The sequence below is a fragment of the Camelina sativa genome, chromosome 2 (assembly GCF_000633955.1).
Source record: "Camelina sativa cultivar DH55 chromosome 2, Cs, whole genome shotgun sequence".
Lineage (NCBI taxonomy): Eukaryota > Viridiplantae > Streptophyta > Magnoliopsida > Brassicales > Brassicaceae > Camelina > Camelina sativa.
The window spans coordinates 23,187,096-23,212,687 of NC_025686.1; the positions used below are offsets into that span (position 1 = coordinate 23,187,096).

Sequence of the window (25,592 nt, forward strand, 5' to 3'; positions counted from 1 at the left end):
AGCTGTTTTGCTTTTGGAAGGTGGTAGAACGACTCATTCAAGATTTGGTATTCCAATCAATCTTAATAAATATTATGTGTGTACGATCGATGCCGAATCTGATCTTGCTGACTTAATTAGAGAAGCAAAGCTCATAATATGGAACGAGGCTCCAATGATGAACAAGCTTTGTTACGAAACTTTGGATAGGAGTTTGCGAGATATCGTGAGGTGTGACCAGATTTTTGGAGGTAAAGTTGTTGTGGTAGAAGGTGATTTTAGACAGATTCTACATGTTATTACAGAAGGAGGAAGAGTAGCAACAGTTTTAGCATCTATCAACTCATCTGTTCTTTGGAATAGTTGTAAGGTTCTTAAACTTACCGAAAATTTGAGACTTGGCAAGGCACATAATAGTATGGATGCGGGTGCTCTCGCCACTTTTTCAAAGTGGCTTCTTGATATCGGGATGGCAAAATCAACGAAACAAATAGTGGAGATGTGGAGATAGAAATTCCGGATGATTTATTAATGAATACAAGTGGAAATCCTATTCAAGCAATCGTTACAGAAATCTAAGGTGAAAATTTTGCAAGCAGAACTGATCCAGCGTTCTTTAGGGAAAGAGCTATTCTAAGTCCAAGAAATGGTGATGTTGATAAGATAAATCAAATTATGTTTAGCAAGCTACCAGGTATGCAAATTAAATAGGATATGGAATATAGATATTGAAGTGATAATTTTAGAAAATACTAATATTAAATACATATTGATGTAGTATTTTTCTATCAATTAAATTATCAATCTACAATTTGCATTAATCAACTCACTAAGAATACACAAATATGCTTAATCTATTCTTAAACAGGAAAAGGTTCTTTTGTAACAATCTTAACTAACAAACTGATTCAAAGAAAGAAAACAAGACAATTCAAACAATGCAAACTCAAAGAAACAGAACACAACTAGCAACAAACTTTAAATCAAGATTAAACAAGTGAACCTTAGGCAAGGTAATTGACTTGGGAGATAGCTAACCAATCCTAGATGTCTAAGCAACAATCAAGAACAATCCTATGGCTAAGAACACTTATGCAAATCAATTCATTTCCATGATAGAGATTCCTATGCTAATCAAGTGATAATCAACAATTTCCAAAGGCAATCACAAGGCAAGCATGCATTAAGAACAAGTCTAAATACCACTAAGCACCCTAATCATCAATTTCCATTGGCTAGAAATACAAAGCTCTTGATTAATTTGGTTCGGAAATTTCATCAAACATCTTATGGGCATGGAAATCCTAATGTCTAGATTCAAGCATGATCAAGGCTATCTAGCATTATTAACACTAATCAAGATAGGAAACACATAAATAAAGCCTTAGACATCAAAGATCAATCATCTATCTCCTTAATCTACCTAGCCCAATGTTCTAAGGATCTACTCACTCATCATCATGATCACACAAAGGAAAGAGTTTGATCTTTGTGAAATCATAATAAGAGATTATAGATTAAGAGATTTAAAGGAGAAATTGCTATTAAAAACTTAGAAGTACTCAATCATTCAACAAACCAAGAGTAGATAAGCTTAAGAACCCTAAGTGGCTGCTAAACAGAATATAAGATAAAGGATAAAAGGGAGCCGGGTCAATCCAGTTCAAACCGGTTTAAACCCGGATCAAAACTAAAACAAGTGAGGAGCCTGGCGGCTCCACGCGGGCAGGGTTTGGCCGATGGGATGTGGCAGATGACTTCACGCGGGCAAGGTTTGGCCGATGGGAGGTGGCCGATGGCTTCACGCGGGCATGGTTTGGCCGCGGGAGGTGGCTGCTGGCTTCACGCGGAAAAGGTTTGGCCGTGGGAGGTGGCCGCTGATGGTGGCGATCATGTGCGTCTCATGTTCCATCGGCTTGTGTTTGGCTGCTGGTCTTGACCGCTTGCTTCACGCGGGCAAGGTTTGGCCAATGGGAGGTGGCCGATGGCTTCACGCAGGCATGGTTTGGCCGCGGGAGGTGGCCGCTGGCTTCAAGTGGAAAAGGTTTGGCCGCGGGAGGTGGCCGCTGATGGTGGCGATCAAGTGTGTCTCCCGTTCCATCGACTTGTGTTTGGCTGCTGGTCTTGATCGCTTGCTTCACTCGGCCTCCGTTTGGCCGATGGTCTTGGCCGCTGATGGTGGTGATCAAGTGCCTCTTCTCCACTTCACTCTTCTTTCCTTCTTTGCATGAAAACAAGTCCAAATGCTCCAAATGTGATGATATTACTCCAAGAACCTGAGAGGTAGCACACTAGATGCATATGCTCCTAAAACAACCTAGAATGACAAGATTATGCAACAAAACTAACCAAAAACAAGGCTTAAAACCCAACAAAAAACAAGATATCACATATCTAAAATTCCATCTTTATTTTTTTATTTACAGGTGAGGAGAGACGATATCTTAACTCTGATAGTATTGAAACGTCAGATAAAAGTGCTCATGATAATATGATCTACACTCAGGATTTCCTAAACAGTATACAAGTATCTGGATTGCCAAGTCATGCTTTAACGTTGAAAATATGAGCACCTGTCATGTTGCTAAGGAATATAGACCCTAAGGGAGGTTTGTGTAACGGTACTAGGTTAATTATTACTCAGATGGCCAATCATGTAATCGAAGCAAGAATCGTGACAGGAAAAAAGGTTGGTGATAAAGTACTTATCCCTAGGATGTATGTTAGTCCACCTGATGCAAAGTTTCCCTTTCGTATGAGGCGACGAAAGTTTTCTGTTACCGTGGCGTTTGCAATTACTATAAACAAAAGTCAAAGTCAGATGCTAGAACATGTTGGATTGTTTCTACCGAAACCGGTTTTCACACATGGACAGCTTTATGTTGCCTTCTCTCGAGTCACAACCAGAAAATGCTTAAAGGTATTAATTACAGATAAAGATGGGAAATACCAGAATAAAACACTTAATGTTGTTTTCAAAGAGGTATTTGAGACTGTATAATTATGGTTTGTAGTTGGATAATTATTCTGGATATTTAGACTTGAATTATATTTCTTCACTTAAATAAAGTGATTTTGNCTCATGATAATATGATCTACACTCAGGATTTCCTAAACAGTATACAAGTATCTGGATTGCCAAGTCATGCTTTAACGTTGAAAATATGAGCACCTGTCATGTTGCTAAGGAATATAGACCCTAAGGGAGGTTTGTGTAACGGTACTAGGTTAATTATTACTCAGATGGCCAATCATGTAATCGAAGCAAGAATCGTGACAGGAAAAAAGGTTGGTGATAAAGTACTTATCCCTAGGATGTATGTTAGTCCACCTGATGCAAAGTTTCCCTTTCGTATGAGGCGACGAAAGTTTTCTGTTACCGTGGCGTTTGCAATTACTATAAACAAAAGTCAAAGTCAGATGCTAGAACATGTTGGATTGTTTCTACCGAAACCGGTTTTCACACATGGACAGCTTTATGTTGCCTTCTCTCGAGTCACAACCAGAAAATGCTTAAAGGTATTAATTACAGATAAAGATGGGAAATACCAGAATAAAACACTTAATGTTGTTTTCAAAGAGGTATTTGAGACTGTATAATTATGGTTTGTAGTTGGATAATTATTCTGGATATTTAGACTTGAATTATATTTCTTCACTTAAATAAAGTGATTTTGAATATCTTTAACACTACCTCTATTTAATAGTCAGATATAGACTTTCACATTGGAGAAAACCATTTTCTAATTTTGACTTATTCTATATATAAAATAATAGATAAATACATTGTAGATGGTCTAAGAACATTTTATTAAAAAATTTCACATGATTATATTTTATTTGGTTTCAACAATGTTGTTTGAAAACATATAACTGTTAGCTGTGTCATAAAATGTATATATAATTTTACATCATATATATTAACTACAAACTTTACCTTTAATATGTAATTATATATATAATAATAAATATTAAAAATATTTAATAGTCAAACAAAAGGTGAGACACTAAAATGATTAAGACGCAACGTTTAATCGTGACTGTTTGTATTCTTACAAATCTGGAATCCCCTTTTCGTTTTCGATAATAGAGAAGAAACAGGAAAAACCCTAATTGGAGAAAATCATGAGATTCGATTAGCGCCAAGGTTAAGGTCTAATTGATCTTCTTCCCGGAAGAACTAATTGGCGTATACACGCCAAGGTCTTACATTCTTAGAGTATCAGCGAGTTCTTTACAAAAATAGTACTGCTTCTTGTGGATGTAGAGGTTAGTGTCGTTAATTGAACATCATTCTTACTTAAAGTTCAATTTTTAACAATTCTTATATATACGACTTCCTACACAATTGTTATTAAACTGTGAAGAGTAACACAATCGAAACTACTTTTTTACCAAATACACTCGCCAAAATCCAGAAATATATTGACGATGGTGAATGGTATGATATTAGAACTTTCAAAGTAATCAATCCAATCCTGAATGAGAGGAATACTCATCATCCTTATCAAATTAAATTCACGGATGACACCACTATGATGCTGGTCCAACAATTGAGTCCAAAGAATTACTTTTGATTCGAGGATTTGGATGATATATATCGTGGAAAAATAAACCATCCCATCTTTCGGTAAGTGTTTCGTTAATTAATTTACTATTGATATGGTACAATATGTGAGTATAGTTAATTGTAACTTTGTGTTCGGGAATCTAGAATTTTTATAGGATTTGTTGTAGCTTTGTGGNAAAAATAACTTTATACACTTTATATATGATTATGTATGATGTTAAAATAATTTTGTTTCATACACTTTATATATTTACAAGTCTGAGTTTGTTGGACGTTATTACATAAACCATGTGATGGAGCATCAAAGTGAGAGCTCAGGGATNTTAAACTTTTACCAAATATAGATTTGCAACACTTTGGAAAGCTAAATTCCGTCTTTTCCCCAAATTAGATGTCTGTGAGTGTATATATAGTAGATGTGGAAGATAAAAGAAGACCTGAGAGTGCCAATAATAGTAATAATGTTCTCACGTTGTTGAATGGCAGGTAAAAGACATTTACTCTACCTTAAGGACAGTTACGTTTTAAAGTTGTCTCTGTTAAATTTTTTTTATTAATTTGATAAACATGTATGAATGAAACTGTAAAATGTCGTGTCAAAGACAACTACACTTCTGAATTCATGTCTAAATGGCAATCAAACGGGTGCCATCTCATATACAAATCCGAACCTTTATTTTGTGTAATGCGGTTTGTGAAAGTCGGAGAATATGAAGGTGTGTAACATAAAATAGTTCTGATATAATCATCATAAGGTAACCAATATATTCACTTTAAACTGCAAATGTTTATAGGTGCACCATGTATCGAAAACACATTGGCCTATTCGAAGATCTTTATAAAACCACAGTTCGCAGAACTGGAGCATCACCAGGCTATGTAAGATTTGATTATGTAAAAATAACTTTATACACTTTATATATGATTATGTATGATGTTAAAATAATTTTGTTTCATACACTTTATATATTTACAAGTCTGAGTTTGCTGGACGTTATTACATAAACCATGTGATGGAGCATCAAAGTGAGAGCTCAGGGATTCAGTCATAAAGAATGGACTCAGAAATGAAGATACGGTGGCTTAATGAACTTTTGTATATGCAAACTTTAGTATAATTTTGAATGTTTATAGTACCAAATACAATAGTCTAAATAGAAGTATATTTATGGGTTACTTAAAATATTATTTTAATGGTCTAAACGAAATTACATATTATATTATCCCAAATTATTATATCAAGGTAATTAAAATTGACCGTAACAATTGTATTTGGTTCATTTAAAACTTTGTTACGGTCAATTTGGGCTTAAATNACACTTTATATATGATTATGTATGATGTTAAAATAATTTTGTTTCATACACTTTATATATTTACAGGTTTAAGTTTGTTGGACGTTATTACATAAACCATGTGATGGAGCATCAAAGTGAGAGCTCAGGGATTCAGTCATAAAGAATGGACTCAGAAATGAAGATACGGTGGCTTAATGAACTTTTGTATATGCAAACTTTAGTATAATTTTGAATGTTTATAGTACCAAATACAATAGTCTAAATAGAAGTATATTTATGGGTTACTTAAAATATTATTTTAATGGTCTAAACGAAATTACATATTATATTATCCCAAATTATTATATCAAGGTAATTAAAATTGACCGTAACAATTGTATTTGGTTCATTTAAAACTTTGTTACGGTCAATTTGGGCTTAAATTTTAAAAATGGACTTTAAAATTTCAATTAAACTTTAAAAATGGACTTTAAAATTTCAATTTATATTTTGCATATGTAGAGTAATACTATAAACATTTTATTAACTATTCATTTTATTATTTTAAAAAGTGAAAAATAATATTTAATACGAAACTTATAAAAAATAATTTATATTTGAACATACGAACTACTATAAAAATTAAAAAAAAATTAAACAGGTTTTTAATATATAAAAAAAATTTAACTTAACATTTTAAAGAATTAAATTAGTTTTTTTTTCTATTCAGTTCCTGCCCGCACAAGCGTGCGGGTAACTCTCCTCGTTGAATTTAAAGGTGCAGCTCATCCGATTCCCATGAAGTGATTATGCTGTTGTCTCCCTCTTTTAGTCATGACTCATGAGTCTTCTTCTCCGATCGTCAACCTTCGGAGAGCTTTCTTCAGCGGTTTCTTCTCTGTTTTGTACTTGAGGTTTCTTCTTCTCCTCTTATTTACTCTCCCCAAATTCTTTGGAATATGTTTTATCCTGAGATTTAGAGGCTTTTTATTCTATTTTTTCCTTCTTACAATTTAGCTTAATTTTAGAAAGAGATCAATTACGGTAGTTGAATCAATGAAACTGTATTTCATGGTCTTAGGTATAGAGAGGAATCTGCTTCTCACGTTTTTTTTGGCTGTGGTGTCCTTTGTTTGTCTTCTTTTTAGTTTTCGTTTGCTTTTTTCTCTGTTACTGTAACTTAAGAAAGCAAAAGACGTCCTTAGTCTAGGCGAATCGGAATTGGATTGTTGCATCGATCACTTTTTTTTTTCTAATTACTTGGTTAGTTAGATGAATTTATTATTGTTTCAGAGGGACCGTTTGCTTTCATTGAAAACCTTAGCTGAGGGACCGTGATTGGGATCGACACCTAACTTACCGTCTCATTTTGTTAGTTCATTTTGGGTTAAACAGTGAATTCACTTTTTACTTCGTGTGAAATTGTTAACTATATTTTTTATGTTAAAGAAATTGTTAACTATAGTTTCAGTGAGTGAGCTCTTTTGGGGTTTGTGCACGCATTTGATAATGCTATTGCTGAGTTGTTTTTCCTTTGTTTTAAATTCTTCTCATATATGATTCTTATATTATTTTTGAAATTATATAAATTGAAATTCAATAAAAACTATACATATATTAGTGATTAGTGATTACCGATTTTAGAAGAAAAAAATGTAAACTATTATTGGTATCTCTGGAACCTCTAATGGTCACTAAAATAATTTTGTGTGTTTTGTTGTTTAAAGAACATGATCTGAGTTCCATAGCTGAAGTGGCTTTACAATATTAAATAGGCTTAGGAAGGAATGTCGGAGAAAAAATGAAATCGAACACGCAACCATTGAAGGTTCTCGATCAAATTAAATCCATGAAGACTACATCATTAGTTTCCAATTTTCTGATGAGGAGATCAAACCATTGATGATATCAAGAAATTTATTCAACTGGATGAATTCGAGTTTCAAATGATCGGTCTATAACGTTTGAATTGGCAGTATGAACCAAAGCCAGATGAAACCTGACCTAAATACTATTTTGTGTCTAAAAATACTTCAAATTGGACATACGGAACCCATTTTTTGTTGAGCCCAAAAAAAAAGTCCAATAATGTGTAAACTTAATATCCGAAGTTTATGTTTATGTCATATTGTCATACACCCATGAACGTGTGAATAAGGTTGCACCAGATAAAAAAATCAATTAACAAATCTAACATATCGTTTGAATCTTCTTCTTAGTCAATCTTATTCACTAGCTAGAGACACATGTCATACACCCATGAACGTGTGAATAAGGTTAAAAATCAATTAACAAATCTAACATATCGTTTGAATCTTCTTCTTAGTCAATCTTATTCACTAGCTAGAGACACACGACCCTAAAGATTAGCACATATAACACATATATTCGTAACACATATAACACATATGTGTTATATAACACATATAACACATGGTTTCTTATTTTTTAAGTCCAAATTGTTTGGATATTCGTAAGAATGTAATCCCATTAAAATAATATTCCTTGAAAAAGAAAAAAAAAACAACAAACAATAAATCTCTCAATTTAAATCTATTTTTTTCAAGAATAATAACATTAAAAATAATAAAATCAAATACTTAAATTATATCAGTGTGAAGAGTGTATAACAATTAGTATAATTACGTTTATGCAAAGTTAAAAAAAAAAGCTTCTAACGGTTAAAATAAAAACTAAAAAACATAAAAACAAAATTTTTAAAATATGAATCGCTTCCTAAAAAAAACAAAAACAAAATTAGCACGCACTTTATGGTTTAGTTCATGCGTGCTATGCTCAATTGTAAAACATTTAAACACAAAATCAATAAATTATGAGTCATATATAAAAATAAAAACTCAAACCAAACTAGAATTCAGTAGAAACGATCCTAACATGTAAAGCATGGTCCAAGCTTATTAGTAACCCAAAACAAATGAATTTATTTTAAAAATATTTAAAAGTATGACAGTAAAAAAAGGAAAAATATTAAAAATGAGTACATGTAGAAGAAAAAAAAAGGTAAACAAAAGGTTTATCTTATTTATAACACTGGTCACACTTTCGTTTTAGTTTAAAGTTATAATGAAAATATAAAATATGTCCAAACTAAATCAAAAACAATCATTAATATATGATAACAACAATGCCACACAAATGAATGACAAAATATAATATTAGAATAAGAGAAAACAACAAAAGTAGCCAAACTAATACGAAAAAATGTACAAAAAATCAACAATTTATAAAATATAACAATAAACAAAGAACCATAAAAAAATTAACATTAGCAAACAATCCCGTACAATGCGCGGATGTCCTCAGCAAACAACCCCGCTTGGATGTCCTCTCTCTAGTAAACAACAACGGTGGATAAGTTACAAACTACACTAATCGAATCATAAATGATTAAGCGATAAACAGAAAAAATGGATAAAAAAATAAAGTAGATAAACTCGAAGCCCTTAATAATATATTCATGTGCATAACATATATTTCAAAACGTTAACAACTATTTCATTTCAATACTCCACTCTATATATATATAGAACTCTCAAACTTTAAGAGACCAAATCTTAAATTACTTTTTCATTTCTTTTCTCGATGATAAACTCGTCGAGAGAAGCGAGAAAAAAACGGAGATTGATTCGTGAAGGAAAACGAAAAATTGAACATGACATAAGTACAGAGCTAATCGTGCGGATCTCTCGAGTACTCACAAATGATGACAGAGATTTTTTGAAACTTTGCAATGGTGCTAACAAATATATAGTTATGGCATGGACAGACGACACTCAAGAATACAGAACAAGTGTGGAAACGGGTTTCAAAGGTCAATATGTAATGTTTAATGATGAATTTGTGATTCCTTTAGATTCTCATACACGGTATCTATACATTGAATTGGCTAGAGGATATTCGTTGAGGGAATCTAGAACATCACAATGAATTGTTGTAATGGGTCGTGCAAAGATTCGATTACCTCCTCCAACTAGTAATACAAATGAGTGTTAAAATTTGCCAAGAACCTCTTTACATTGATCTCCGTCTTATGCTTAATGGGCCTTCAACTAGGCTAAGTATCCATTAGGTTATTTTAAAAACGTACGTTAGATGATGAGAACATGCAAAACTCTAGGGATTCATTTGTAAAATAAAGCACTTACTTTTCACGGGATTAATAGTTTCCGTATTTACAAAATAGCCCCTAAATCCTAGAAACATTAGTACTGCAATGTGCCGAAATTACCAAAATGGTCACATTAAAACCACTTAACTACCAACTAGCCCTATTTTTCTACGAGTCTACGAGACTACGACCATCCATTTACTGATTTTTGTTTTTTTCCATTTTTCTTGCTAACCTATTTTACCAACAACGTGTAAATCATTTTCACTTTTTCTCCCATAATTACCCTCCAAGGAAATGACCAAACTACCCTCCAAAGACGGTCAAACACAGTCTTCTTCGTCCTCGCCTAGAAACCTCGCAAGCAAATCGTCGTTCCACTCACACGACTCACTCGCGCTCACCTCGTTTGTACTCCACGCGCCGCCGCCTTCTTTCTCGCCACCGTATTCGAAACAGTACAGACCACTAGCGTCGACGCTTGCCATTGCCGAAGCGTCGCTGTCCGAGAACGAAGGCCCGCAGCTCTCTTCGTTGACGTTGATCGTGATGTAACCGGAAGAAGACTGAACAACCAACGGAACCGCGTACGGATCGTCGATAAACCTCACTCTGAAACCCCCCTCGCCGGAAAAGTTCGCTCCTTCGATCTCCGTCGTCGTCATTGTCGTCGTCGGTGAAGATGATGATGATGACTCAACGAGACTCATGATTTCATCAGGCGTATACTCGTCGACGACTAGCGTATTCCTCGTCGTCGTCGTCACTTCCTTCTCCGCCGTCTCGTCTTCTTTCTTCCTCATTTCGTCTTCCATTCTCTCTCTCTCTCTCTCTCTCTCGGAACTCAAGAGAGAGGAGTCAAAATTATAAAGAGTGAGACCGTACCACTACTGTTGTGATATTTGTTTCTTGCACACTTTATATATATACAAAAAGTGTAGACATATATATACATGGAAAATATACATTTTTTTGGTGATAATATCAATAAAATACAATGAACTGAGTCCTGTAATTATTAAGTCTATAAGCTGTCTTTTTTTGTTATTGAAAATATGTTACACGTTTTACTAATAATATAATTTTAGCATTTGCTTTCGTTAAAAGTCCACCAAGAAAATATGAAGACAAAGGAACAAGGATCTTAAACTCGTGATGATATAGAGTAATGTTGATAGTTACTTTCAAAATTCATAGTATCATACACTAATACTTTTATGTAAAATAATTTTAAAAAGGAATCCAGGAAAAGGTATGGAAAAATTGATGAGGAGTTACTAAAATTAGGAAGCTGGTCGGTGAGTAAATTTTCAATACACCACTAACTTATGTAGTTGGACTTTTCTCTGATAAAACCAAAAGTGGGTGGATATTTTTCTTTTTCTTTAATGTTCTCTCTTTCTCATATATACCAAACGAAAAAGAAAAAAAAATGAAAAGACAGAATTAGTGATGTGAAAAGACGTTAATAGGTCTCGAATTGATTTCGAAACTTACAGGGACGTGCCATCTGTTTGGTCACTGTGGACTGTACACTTTTTTGTTTTCCCTTGCAGCGATGCGACGCTGACATATTTTTTATATTCATCGATACAAACACACGATTTTTATGATTCCATTGGTCCAAACGCAACAACCAATCAGAATATGGAATGGCTTTATATGTGTTAAAAATCCAATTTTATTAGTCGAACCGGTGGTCTGTACCGGAGTTGTAAAGGAAGATCATGCTTGCTAGCTCATAAAACGTGATATGTACATTCAAATTAAACAGAATCTCTTGTTTCTCTTCTAACATACAAACATCTCTTTTAACTAATTTGTTGACACTGGGAATGATGATCTCTTCTTGGTTTCTTCGATTAACCGGTTTCCACTTCTAGGAGGCAAAGAGTTGCTTGTAAGACAAGCCACCAGCTTCCCTTCCGTCTTTTTAACTTACAAGGGCGGCAATCAAAACTCCAATGTTCTGTAGCTGGCAAAAGATCGTTCAACGCGAACCGGATCTTAACATGACAGTTGGTGTCCCGTGTTCGCTCAAGCTTCCTGTCGATAATCTCCTCATCTTTTGCCAGAACCTCTTGCCTCGACCCGAGGCCAAGGGACCTGAGTTAGACTGTCTCTCGAACCTCCCTGACCCTGTGTACATATCCGACACTGAAAGTCCTCTTTCTGTGTCAGGCTCAGAGTCGTAATTCGGTAGCAACGGATACCGAGCCATCCTCCCTGAGCCTCCACCACAAGAGCTCTCAGCTCGTGTGTCATCTCTCAGATCGTCTTGAGTTATTGAAGTTACAGAGTTAAGTTCTTTAGCTTCATCGCATTCGTTGCTGACAAGTTTCAAAGCTTGCACTACTTCTCCCATGAAAGGACGGTGCGATACTTCCGGTTGAACACACATCGAAGCTATCGCCGCAACTTTAGCTATACTATCGAATGAGATCTCGGGTCCTAAAGACCGATCTATAATAGCTGCAAGCCCCTCTGTGCTTGTGAGAAAAGACCGAGTCCATGCAACTAAGTTCTCCTGTCCTGCTGGTTGAGTCATATCCACCGGTTTCCTCCCTGTAAGTAGCTCGAGAAGCACAACTCCGTAGCTATACACATCACTCTTCACCAAAAGATGCCCAGTCATTGCGTATTCCGGTGCCACATACCTATCAAAAAGCAACATTTATAAGTTAAAATCTGAACAGGAACAAAAAAAAGTTTGCAGCAGTTTGTACCAATTGTGATTTTTTTTGTTATCTTACCCAAAAGTACCCATAACACGAGTCGATATATGTCTGTTATCTTCATCGTCAAGGGCATTTCGAGCCAATCCAAAGTCAGAGACTTTAGGTGTGAAATCGTGTTCAAGAAGGATGTTGCTGGACTTGAAGTCTCTGTGTATAACCCGGGGGCTAGAGTCTTCGTGTAAATACGCTAAACCACGGGCAGCACCAAGAGCTATCTTTAACCTAGCATCCCAATCTAATGGCGAAGATTCTTTATCGATCCCTGAACAAGAAACAGAAAGAAAACAAGAGATTTAGCTTCAAATATAAGAAAACCAAAACCATATCTTACCAAACCAAATTGATATATATTTAAGGTCTGGAAAACATACCGTGGAGGTGAGATTCAACGCTGCCATTTGGTATGAGTTCATAAACCAGGGAACGGTTACGATCTTCGATACAAATACCGATTAAATTCACAAGGTTTCTGTGATGAAGACGGCTAAGCATTTCAACTTCAGCCAAGAACTCTCGGCTACCTTGATGGTCATCTCTCTTCAACACTTTAACTGCTACTTTAGTTCCATCATCAAAAACACCTTCATAAACCTTTCCGAATCCACCTTCACCAAGAACCCTCGTTTCATCAAAGTTATTAGTAGCTTTCACTATTTCGCTTGCGGTGAACGTCTTTGCAGAGAGAGTAAACGGAGCAATGCTTGATTCAAATGACAATGAAGTTGAGCTAAACCGGCTTCCCGTTAAAGATCTCGCTGAGCCTGCACATTCAACTTAGTTATATTTCCTGTTTCTTCCTACAGCAACAGTAGTAGTAACTAACAAGGGTGCCTTATCAGTAACCGTTTTTTACCTGATGGTTTCGAGAGGGAAGGCAGCGAAGAGCGAGCAACTGGTGCTCTTTTAGAAAGACGCCGCTGATCTCTTTGTCGTCGGAAAACCAAAAACCAAACGATAACGAAACATAAACCGATAAAAGCAGCTGCTGATAAAACAATCACAGCAATACTTCCGGCGTTGAGATCCTTCTTGTGGGGCTTCTTTGGAACATCAACCCCGATCGGTTTGACTGCCCTTCCATTATTAGTACCGGAGTATGGTCCTTGATCTATAATGGTCATACCAGAAGTTGGCGGAGAAGCAGGTAAACCAGGATAACGAACGTAAATCACGTCGTATCTGCCAAAGATTGGTTCATCTATATAGACTTTTTTACTCCAGAATCTCTGGTAAGTCAGCATTGCAGTCATGTTCTCGAATTTATCTCCGAGAGGAACTAAATCGATAAGAACAATGGATTTCTCGGGTTGTTCACTAGCCGCGTTAGCTCCCATTATACGGACTTGGCTTTGTTTCATGAAAACTCCAGCACTGATTTCCCGAGCAAATTCTGAAACCATAGGGAAGAAGTCGTAGAGCGCCATGCTAAGGCGCAGCTCAACCTGAATTGGCCAAACACAACCACATGGAGATCCTGGAGGTGTGTTTGTGTACGGTTCCAAGCAAACAGTTGAAGAACAATCTACAGAACACAACAACAGCAATTAGTTTCACACCGAAACAAAACAGTTTTGTTCCCAAAATATATGAAAAAAAATCTTTAAGAACCTGAATTAGGGGGAGGAGGAGGAAATGCTTGAAGCGGTGGACCGAGTGGGAATTTCCGAGATTGTGAAGGTCTTGAAGAGGACCTGAGAGGAAAAACTTTAGGACAAGCAAACAGAATTTAGGATTTCACATCAAGCAAAGAGGTTAAATATAAAACAGATATAACAAATTTTGTTGTCCGAAGATTATGAGCAGAGTCAAACCTTGGGTTGGAGAAGGTGCTGGAGCCGCGGAGATGCGTTGCATAGAGGAAGAGATTGGAGCGTGAGCAGGAGAAATCAAAGATGTAGGAATGTGAGAAGAAGGAGCATGGTGTGCTGATGGAGGAGGGGTCATTAAACCTATAACAACAACACAACATAAGAAAAACAGAGAATTAAGATCACGAGAAGTGTGATGACTGACCAATCTAAATATCTCAAAGTAGAAACCTTTACGATGGTTTGACTTCTTTGGAGATATTGGATGCGGTAATGGTGGTGAAGGAGCTGGACTATTTGTGATCTTCTTTCGTTCTTGATGATGTCGATGGTTTGGAGGTAGAGGAGGAGATGATGAAAAATGGCGGTGATCATTACTTGGTGTAGAATCTGGCGGTGGAGTAGTAGTAGATGGAGATGTATGATGAGAGTGTCCGTTGAATTTTGGAGCTGAGGGAGCTATCAAAGGAGGAGAAGCTGTAATATAATAATAAAATGATTTTAGTCTTCTTGATACCGGAAATAACGGTAACTTATATGATTGATGCCTTCAAAAAAATCTAACCTTTATGTGGGACGACAGGTAAGGGTTTAGCAATTTCATTTGACGGTGCAGCACCTGGACTTCTGTTATCATCTCCATTATCGCTGGGCGGTGGATGTTTTACTGGATTCGCAGCATGGTCTAGAAAAGAAGAGGAAATGTTGATGTTCAGGATATGGTTTTTTAACGGATAAACACACATTCAAAATTTGAGCAAACCTGGTGAGACAGCAGGGGATTCTATTGGGAAAACCGGGTGCGTAGTTGGCGGATTTCTTCTTGTTGGAGTTGAGGTGGGCACTGCACAGTTTGAGAGATATCTCAAGATAATAAACAGAGACATTTTTGCAACAATATGAGGAAACTATATACAGAGTAAGTAATTCTGCAAAAGCATACCAGGTGAGCTAGAGGGTGTTAACGTTGGTAAGACGGGATGAACTGGCGGGGAAATGTCAATTGATATTGTTGGTGGAGATGCAACTGAATTCAGAGACGAAAAATGAGTTTATGCCATAAAACGAATTCGAAAGATAAATAGAGTAAGGGGAGAGCAAAACATGGTACTATACCAGGAGCAATAGGCTTTTCAACTGGATGCTTGTGATTGTCAGAAGAATTTCTAGGAGGTACACTGCTCGGTGTAGGCGGAGGCAGAGCCACAGATGGAAATGGAGGAATATCTGAAACAGGGGATGAAACCGGGCCTGCGGAGTAGACAACATTGCAAGCTAAAGCTTCAAGATTTATGCTAAAGTTTCAAGATTCAAGTTACAGACTAGACAACATTGCAAGCTAAATCTTCAAGATTTATGCTAAAGTTTAAAGTTTCAAGTTTCAAGTTAAAGACTAGAGAACATTGCAAGCTAAAGGATTCAAGATTTATGCTACAGTTTCAAGATTCAAGTCAAAGACTAGAGCACATTGCAAGCTATAGATTCAAGATTTATGCTAACGTTTAAAGTTTCGAGATTACAGACTAAACATTGCAAGCTAAAGAATCAAGATTTTAATCACTATATATCAGGAACTCGCAGTATATACGCATACCTGGAGAAACTCTTCCTGAGAAAGGAGGCTCCTTTGGTGCATCTCTTGGAATGAACTGAGGTGGTGAAGCAGATGGTACAATGGGCTGAACCAGAGGCGAATTTCCCGGTAAATCCTTCACAGGTACTGTAGCTGGAGCTGAATTAGAATCAAAACCCAATTAAAAAAAATTGAATTTTTAATACTCAATTCAAGTTCCTTTTTTTTTGTTTCAAAAGTGCCTGCCAAGTGTTCGATTAATTGTCTATAAGAAGAGATCAACACTTCACCTGGAGCAACAGGAACCGAGACGATAGGCTCACCGGTCGGCGCTTCACTTCCGATGGAATCTGACGGTGGTGGAGCTGCCACGTCAGCTACAGGAGGAAGAGACGGTTGAGAAGGTTGAAACGGTGGCACATTGCCGGATTTATGAGATTCAGGTGAATGACTCGGTGCTTGACCAAACCCTTTTGAAATTTCCGGTAATGGAGACGGTGGTGATGATGATAACGGAGATACCAAATCCAATCCTGAAGTTAAAAAACAATTAAACCCAAAAATTTGAGATCTTTATAAAAAAAAAACACATTTTTTTCTCAATTGCGTCGCATTGTGTTTGCAATAAAGTTTCCTTTTTTATTGAATTTAGCAAAAACCAAACTAAAAAAAAGGTTTCAAATTTACCAAATTGATCAATCCCAAACTAATCAAAAAAAGTTAAAACAAATAATTGGCTTTTTTTTTGTTAGGGCAAATGAAATTAAAAAAGAACAGACCTGAGGAAGAAGCAGCAACTAAAACTGATGAAACAAGAGAGATCCTAAGAAGGAGAATAAAAATCTCCATTCCATAGAAGAGATCAAAGCTTCCTCGATGATCACGAGGAAGACTGAAAAAAAGAATTGATTGATGGGTTTTTTCAATCTTTAAAGCTCTCCCAAGTTTAAAGCAATCGTAAGTGTGGCACAAGGAGATGAAATGACTTCAAACGCAAGAAGAAGCTCTGCAGCAAAGGAACAGTGATAAAGAAGCAAAGGAATGATTTTTATATTTTTCTCTCTTTTAATGTTCACAAAAAAAAAAAAGAGAGAGATTAAATTAAAGACAGGAACTGAGTTTGGTGGAAGAGAACGGTAGTAATCAAAAGATGTATTGTGCAATTAATCTCTCATGTTTGAACAAAAAAAAACGTTTCTTTCTTCTCTCAATTGGTCACAAGAGATCAAGAGAGAGAGAGAGAGAGAGAGAGAGAGATTTGATTTAACAGAAAAGGTGGGATTTTTTTTTTGAAGAAGAAGAAGGTAGTGGGATAGTGTCAATGGAGGAAAACTAGTGTGTGTGTATTTGTCTGAGAAGAGCCTAGTGGGGTTTTAGAAACCATTTGTTTATTATTGACCTCTCTTTTTTTATTTTTTGCTCTCTTTGGATTGAAGAAGTGAATTTAATTTAAAATTCTTTTTGTGTTCCATGAAAGTGCTATTATGTTAATTTAGTCAAATAGATTTCCTACACATGTATGTTTTAATTTCATTGGGTTTTGAGAATTATGTGAAATAAAGCGTTTCCCAAAACATAAAAAAAATTAGAATTATTTTTACGTTCTAATTAGTTGTAGTGAGACAAAGATCTACATATAATTGAATCTTTACGAATGATTAACCAACCACCGTTTTTAATTTATTTTTTGGATTTATTGATAAGTAAAACAGGGTAAAGGTTATTATCATGTCAAATTAGATAAGATTAGTAAAAAGCTAAACCCACTTTTAAGATACTTATTTTACACTTTTTGAAACATTTTAACAACATACTATATGTTATATATACTACATATGGAGATATATGTTGGCATGATTCCTGTAAATTAACAAAATTTCTGTCGTGTAAATCATTCTTTTATATATGTAGGACATGGTTATAAACAGTTGTTGTTGTCTCCGATTGAAATTATAACCAAACACTTGGAAGCATATCCTATTTGAACAAGATTTCAAGTCCTGTTTGGTTACAAACGCAATAATAATGATACAAAATATATATTTAAAAAAAATAGGGAACAAATAAAACTAATTAATATTGTTGAAAATACCCTTAATTGACGCACGACTAAACTTTTATATTTTTCAAATCTCCTCAACTCAGTTACTCAAAGTTAATACCTTCGAAAAGTTATGTTTGTCTATATCTACTAGTGATATGTATGATCATGCATATGAAGTCTATGTTTTCATAATGATTAATCTCCACAGTCAAAGATAATAAGTGGTGGAATGGATTGAAATTTGTTTTGTATTGTAAAAATTGTTGAATTTAAAGAAAAAGGAATCCAATGAGGAGACAAATTAACCCGTTCCTATATCCCCTTAAATCTTAATCCAATCTTCACCAAGAAAAACAAACAAAGTACGTAAGAACAGGTTTGCATTCTCTGTGGTCTAGCAAACGAATCGAGAGACCATCTCTACTTCGAATGTACTTTCTCAGCGGAGGTATGGCGAAGGATCACCCTTAAACTTCAATTCCCAAATGCCCCGGCTCAATGGGATCGAGTTTTGGCATGGCTCCCTACTATCTCTACCTCCAAGTTTCAATCCCTTGCCCTTCTTCAAGGTTGGCAAGGAGCTATCTATGAAATCTGGCATGAACGTAACAGACGCTACCACGACGGTCTAACTCTCCCCCCGATCAGGGTGGCCTCTTTGGTCTTCTCTACAGTAAAGACCAAATGTACGGCGATGCATCAGCTGGGTCTGAAACGAGGTCTCCCTCTTCTTCTCTGTTGGTCAGGCGCGGTTTAGCTGACACCTTCTCTTCTCCCTTCTTCTATCCGTCTTCCCCTTTACCCTTTGTATTGGTTCTCTTGGTTCTTATTTGCTTCATTGTAACTCTTTTCGGTAATTAATGAAAGNAAAAAAAAAAAAAAAAAAAAAAAAAAAAAAAAAAAAAAAAAAAACATATAATAATACGTATGTTACGCTTCCTTCATTTTCAAAATAACAATCAAACCTTCTTGGTTTTAAAATACAAGTTTCGTATATTCTTTTTTATTTTTCTCATTCTTCTCACAAGATTACAAGAATCACACGTTGTTCTCATATCTTACTTTGTTTGCTTTATGAAAGAAAAGAAGATAGATAGATAAAAAAAAAAAACCTATGGTTATAAAACTGATAGCAACAGTTCACTTTAATTGATGGGAACAACATAAGCACCGACGTAACAGCTTCTATATACTTCCATCAAATTAAAATGGAAGTCTATAAATTTTTTGAAATTGATCACAAGCCGAATAATAAGATTTAAATATGTCAAAGATTAGGTCCACAAGTTAATTGATAACATGTTGACCAAGAAGAAAAGTGTACTGATCATTCTCTCTAGTGGATGAAGACCTCCCGGGAAATTTTTAAAATATATTACTGATTACAGAGGCGCTCCATCACGGATTAATATTTAAACTTGCCTAATACCAAAAAAAAGAAAGAAAAAGAGATGGACTTTTATAGACAATTTAGGATACATCTTCCTAGGCTCCAATTAGAAAAATCGAATTATAACTAACTTTGCGGGAAAGTGATGAACAAAAGCATAAACAAATTGTTAAAATGTTGTAGTAGTTTAAAAACACCTAACTTGACTTCTATCGTCTTGCTCGTATTTCCCAAGATTTTGCATTTTGCTCGCTCTCGGTGTAGCATATTTGGTGAGGAAATAAAAAAGATCACAACCATGCAAAATGAACGTTCGGAAACGTCATTTCATTAACATGGACAAAAGAAAACATAGATTTTGTTCAAATTATAGTATTAATCGTTTAAGTAAACAGTGAGTCCATAATCACACGCTAGTTCCAAACAGAATCACTGTATGAATGATTTTGATATGTAATGAAATTCAACCTTTAAATAGAAATGACATTTTCTAATTTATATTGTATTTTAAGCTTATTACCCCCTTTGAAAAAAATGAATTTTAAGTTTGCATATCTCAAATCTTGAATTATTACATTAGCAAAATGGTGATATGTGTAGATTATGACATATTTTTTGTTCATAAAGTAGAGTAAAGCCAAGCAAACACCAGAGCTCTTCTTTACTAAGAATTAATTCACCTATAAGAATACATTTTTTTACAAAAAAAAAAAAAGAAAAAAAATCGTAACAAAACACGTGGTGTAAGAATCAGTTCCGTTGTCACTAATTAATGACTTTTAAGTTTTGAACTTATAAAAAAAACCCTAAATAAAACAAAATTAAAAATCTTATTTCGTTTCAATGCAAATGCAAAGCACCGACAAAAAAAAAAAAAAGAAAACGAATCATAGAGATTCAGAAGAAAACGAGAAGGAGTGGCGAGTATTGCAGATCGTAATTTGGTGTCGTATGTGTGGGGACATCAGCAAAACGATTCAATACGACCAGATTTGAGTTTGGCTTCTTGTCGTTTAAACTGTAAGAAGTGATCACGGACAACGACCTTTAGCTCTCTCTTTGTTTCTTCTTTACTGTTCAAACAAATCTTATTATATACTACTGTATATTCTTTGAATATCGTATAGTAGTATTTATAAAGTCCAATATAATTAGGTGGAAGACCATAAACAAAGATTAAAGAATAGAAACTGAGTTTGATTAAATGTTATAAATTGTCGAAATCTAAAGTGGTCAAAAATATGTACTACTACCTATTTACCTAATCTAACCACTAGTACTAAATTATTAGCCGGCCTCCCTATATAATGAGATGAGATATTTCGTATGATGGTCGAGCCTCGTGACAAATTGATTACTAATATACCCACCGATATTAATAAATATTCCTCTCTGATGTCTGAAGTCTGAACTGGATCCGACTAAGTCCAGGTGGGACTGTACTACCACCAGTGACAAAATTTATTTATTATTCATTTTTCCAAAATAAGGAAAACAACAATAAATGGGGAAATTAATCTTACAAAAATATGCAAATTAGCCTAAATTACTAGAAGATTAGAGGGTTGTTGATGCATTTAAAGAGAGAGATATATATATAGAGAGACCTACTACTATATGGGACCATACAAATTTAAAGGATTGAGAAGGTAACAATACTACAGAGCCATGTGCACAGGCATAGACAAGAATCTATAAACCCTTTATAGGAGGGTTTGGTTTTGTTTCCTTTACTCTTTTGCTAAAGCTGCAACAACCAACATCAACAAAAGAAAAAGGTTGATTTATAACCTTAAAGATGAAGAGATGATGTTTCTCTCTTCTTTTACCATATGTTTAACCTCATTCTCAAGGTACCATCTTTCAAATGCTTCTGAGAGTTTGATTCTGATTCACTAAAACCAGCTTCACTCTCATTGTTTTGACACGAATGTGGTTTTCATCAAGCTGTTAAAGATTGATGCTCCGTGGGTTTTGGTTTATTACAGTAACCATTCTAGACTTAGGCTAGAAATGATTGAGATTAATTACTAGATGAGAAAAAATAATTTTTTACCAACCAACAAGAAGTCAGTAGTTTAGGTGAAAACATGTGAAGCAAATGCGACTGTTGTGTGTTTCTCTGATGGTCACTCTCTTACATCTCAACAAACAAACTATAATTTAATCAAAGAAACTGTTTTACAAGATGCAAAAAGAAGAAGTTACAAGCAAAACAGTAAGATAAGATATGGAATAAGACTGTTAGCTTTTAACTGAGCAAAATAAAGAACACTGTTGATGAACCTGTTTCTAGAGATGGAGAGAGACAAACAAAGCTATCTTTGATGGTGCATCCCATGATTCGGCTTCCGACCTAGAGAAAATTTCAAGTCTGGCGGTTAGATGAAAACATAATCGGTCAAAAGATAGTAGAAATTTTGGCATTAAACTAGAACAGAAACACAATACCTGAGAGCATTGGAGACTTTGAGTTTACATTATTGAAGCCCACAAGATAATATGTGATCGTATATTTTGTCCAGCAACGTTATTGGCAAGGGTCAAATTCTTGAAATTGTTTCTTGAAATCTTCAGCCAGCTTTGCCTCCTCTTCTTGGCTAATTTTACAGTTTCTCCAGTCAGCCCTATCTGGGATCTTTAGCAGCCCTGCTAGAACCTGTAAAATCCAATGTCATTTCCTAAGCAACAAAATGCCTTTGGGATCCTAAAAATGTTAGGGTGGATCAGATGTTATCTATCTAATCGAATCAGAAACTTCAAATATTATGGTCTAAGCATAAAAGGACTATGGTGAATGTTCAACTCCGTATTGAACATATTGTTAAAATCATCATGCATATGAATTATCGATGGCATCTTTCTATAGTAGTATTAAGCAAAGTCACCCATGCATGAAATGTCTTACCTCCCGTCCAAATTGTGCAGGGAAAACTTCGTTCTCTTCCAGGGTGTGTGATAAAACCGTTCCATCAGGAAGTTCCACATAGAAGAGCCCCAAAGCTGCATCGTATTCCTTCTGCAGATATTTTCTGCCATCAGAACTATCACTAACTGCAATAAAGACAACATAACTTAATCAAAAAGGTAACTCAGAAAGCTAGGGACGAACATAGGTATATATAATCTAGGGTCCATGCCTCCATAGATTCGATAAGATAGAGAAGGAAATACAGAAAATTCAGCTTACACTTTTTCGTCACAAGCTTAAACCCCAGTTTTTCAGCCGCCAGACTAAAGATATTTGGAAGAAGACGAGCTCTGGATGATGGAACAGGAACAACCTACAGAAGTAGATTAAAACAGACAAATGTAAGCAACTTCTTTGATTCAAAAGACCTACCTGATTTGCAATGGGAACTTTCCTTACCTGGAGGTTAGCATGAGAAACACGTTTAGAGACCAATTCAAAGAAAACTGCATCATTTCCTTGGCTCTTGTAACAATTTCTCAGACCATTTTGGTATCTACTGAGCTCTGATTCACCCTCAGGGGATAAGACCAGAGTATTGGGAAAATGTTCGATTGGGATTATCAGTATGTGGTCTTCCACTAGATAACCTTTGGGTAGAGCACAGTAAAAACTTTCCCCTACACTGACGATCAAATGTGACTCCACACTCGGGCTTGACAGACAAAACCAGCATTCTTTTGACCTGAGAAAGCAATTTTGAAACAACAATTACTGTCTCAGCCCCTAGCAAAAATGGCACCAACTTTGCAAGAATAGTGATCAGAAGCAAATCAGAAATTACCTGTTAGCATTTTCAGATCTGGGCTTCCTTTGTACGCTTTCATTTTGAAACTCATGCTTGTAGCTGCACTCTGGGCCTTTTTCACACTTACCTTTGATGATAAGATCAAGACATACACCCCTACGACACTGTTCTCTTGCTTCAGCGTTATGTTGGAAATGGCAATCTTCCCCACGATGACAGGAACCTGAGCATACAAATTTGAAACAGAGCTTTTCCCCTTCAGATCCATTCCTTTGCCGCTTTGAGACATCATACCTCCAATACTGTGAATCAGAGTCACTATCATTTGGTCTCTTCTTCGATTCAGCAGCTCCCTTTTGTAAAGTATAAGGACGTATTGTAGTGTTTGGAGGCCTTGCACTAAGTTCTGATGGTGACATGGTAGATGTTGGTGTAGGAGAAAGCGCATGAAGAAATTTCTGTAGATATGAAAAAGGAAGTAACATTGAAGAATTGGTGAAATTTGTATGATGATCAGAAACAAATCAGCAGAAAACACAAACAAGAAATTCCATTTGATGTGATTCATGAGCTTGCACAGATTCTGCATACTAGGTTTATCCATATTAGAAGGAGCCATGCATACAGTTAAGATAACCACTCCGAGGCATGTAATCAAAGAGAAAGGAACCAATATCAACAGAGAAAAACAATGAGGTACCAAGATGTGTGAAAGGAACTATAAAGAACACACCTGTTTGTTTTTATTTCCAACTTGAGCAAGACCAATAAAGCGAGTTACATGAGTAGAGTCAGCATTGAGGTAAGGTTCACGGGCATAAAATACCCCCATAGAACCTGCAATGTGATAGCTGCCACAAAAGGCAACAGAAACACCAAAATAAGTTCCTAACTTATCAACATTTCCCAGTAACAACAATATAAGAATCGAAAAAAAGTACTTACCGAGGTTTAACTTCCATTACCAATTCAGAAACAGTGAAATCACTACACGATGAATCAGACACTCCTTCAGGAACATCAGAAACCGCAGCTCTGTTTGTGACTCCAGCAGGCCATTCATTAGTGTAAAGTAATTAAGGACGACCAAGTTGTAAAAGAACTTAATTTTTAGGAAGGCTCGAACCAATAGTTCCAAATTCATCAACAAATACAAAAAAAAAGGATATGTCAAGAACAAATCAACCACTCCAGGTTCCTCAGCAAGTGCACGAAGAGCATCAACATCATCTTCACTATATTTCCCAAATTGACTATCAGATGATTGTCTACCAGATAAGTAAACAACAGACAAACCTAAACAACACAAACAAAAGCACAATATCATTGACAAAAACCCTATTGAAAATATAAAAATCGATTCTTTCTGAAACACTTACCATGAAGAGTGAACTTCCCACTTCCTCTTAACCAAAACAAGTTGTGGCAAACCTCAAGCCCATCCATCTTAAACCCTTGATTCTCAGCTTTCTTAGAAGTCGTCGATAGGATTTTAGGGGCGACGACGCCATAATCTCCGGTGAAGTAAGTAGGAATCGGAACTTGAGCTCGACCTTCGACGTACTCCAGAAACTCATCTAAAAGTTCCGGAGAGTCAGGAAAAAACTGTCCGACGCAAATTAGAGCATCAAACGGACCAGCGGATTTGCTAACCTGCAAAGATTGGAACTTCTTCGATTAAAAACCCTAAGAGATACAGAATCACGTGAGATCGTAGAGCAGAAGGAGAAATAGAGAGAGATACCGATTGAACACGTTTGAAGAGCTGATTGAGACGTCCAAGAGGATCTCCGCTAAGCAAAATTCTAGGCGCCATGACACTGAGACGGAGGAGGAGGAGGAGGAGGAGGCAACGACAACGACGGAGACCAGAGGAGATTTAGGCTGTTTGGGCTTTTCTTTCATCTTCTTAATGGGTTTATCATAAGCCCAATTAAGCTGTCTCTGTCAAAACGGCGGCTAAGTTGATTGTTTAGACTTACATTTTTTTTTGTCTCTCTTATAGTCTTATGTATGTAATTAAATTTTCTGATAGTTGATCCTCAAAGTAACATATACATTGACATATATAATTTACTGTTGCTAAAACTGCAATTTGTATTATAAGATTAATTTTTAGGGGTACAACACAATGTAAATAATTAAAAAATATATGAACATTCAAATTATTTTCCGTATTTACATTGATTTGTTATGCAAAATCCATGTGTTTACAAATATATGAAATCTATTTTAGTATTTTTGTGACTTTATCCTTTCGACTAAAATTGACTGTTTGCTAAGTGTTGAACTAATATTGTAATTAGCAATATTAGTGTTAAATATGTATATTGATGTTATTTATGACTTACATCAATTTGAAGTT

The 25,592-nt window shown here is 35.5% G+C and overlaps 3 protein-coding genes across 5 annotated transcripts; all 3 read right to left on the minus strand.

Annotated features, from left to right (window-relative positions):
* LOC104733699 lies at positions 9,932–10,838 on the minus strand. Its single transcript, XM_010453259.1, has one exon. The coding sequence runs from the start codon at positions 10,768–10,770 to the stop codon at positions 10,279–10,281; it is 492 nt and encodes a 163-aa protein (XP_010451561.1). The 5' UTR covers positions 10,771–10,838; the 3' UTR covers positions 9,932–10,278.
* On the minus strand, positions 11,671–17,427 carry LOC104733706 (receptor-like serine/threonine-protein kinase ALE2). Of its 3 annotated transcripts, none has more exons than XM_010453275.2 (14): positions 16,854–17,427; positions 16,365–16,607; positions 16,096–16,221; positions 15,618–15,752; positions 15,445–15,528; positions 15,265–15,345; positions 15,067–15,186; positions 14,733–14,978; positions 14,505–14,642; positions 14,302–14,397; positions 13,547–14,215; positions 13,065–13,454; positions 12,709–12,955; positions 11,671–12,612 (listed from the first exon to the last, which is right to left on the minus strand). In XM_010453275.2, the coding sequence occupies exons 1-14, from the start codon at positions 16,921–16,923 to the stop codon at positions 11,946–11,948; spliced, it is 3,312 nt and encodes a 1,103-aa protein (XP_010451577.1). In that variant the 5' UTR covers positions 16,924–17,427; the 3' UTR covers positions 11,671–11,945. The 3 variants fall into 3 exon arrangements, with proteins under 3 accessions (XP_010451577.1, XP_010451572.1, XP_010451569.1); XM_010453270.2 differs by having other exon boundaries at positions 16,096–16,227; XM_010453267.2 differs by having other exon boundaries at positions 16,096–16,233; positions 16,854–17,426.
* LOC104733722 (zinc finger CCCH domain-containing protein 64-like) lies at positions 21,653–25,123 on the minus strand. Its single transcript, XM_010453281.1, has 11 exons — positions 24,972–25,123; positions 24,607–24,880; positions 24,397–24,523; positions 24,173–24,292; positions 23,961–24,078; positions 23,264–23,685; positions 22,879–23,164; positions 22,699–22,792; positions 22,417–22,562; positions 21,960–22,167; positions 21,653–21,864 (listed from the first exon to the last, which is right to left on the minus strand). Exons 1-10 carry the CDS (start codon positions 25,041–25,043, stop codon positions 22,039–22,041), a joined length of 1,788 nt encoding a protein of 595 aa, XP_010451583.1. The 5' UTR covers positions 25,044–25,123; the 3' UTR covers positions 21,653–21,864; positions 21,960–22,038.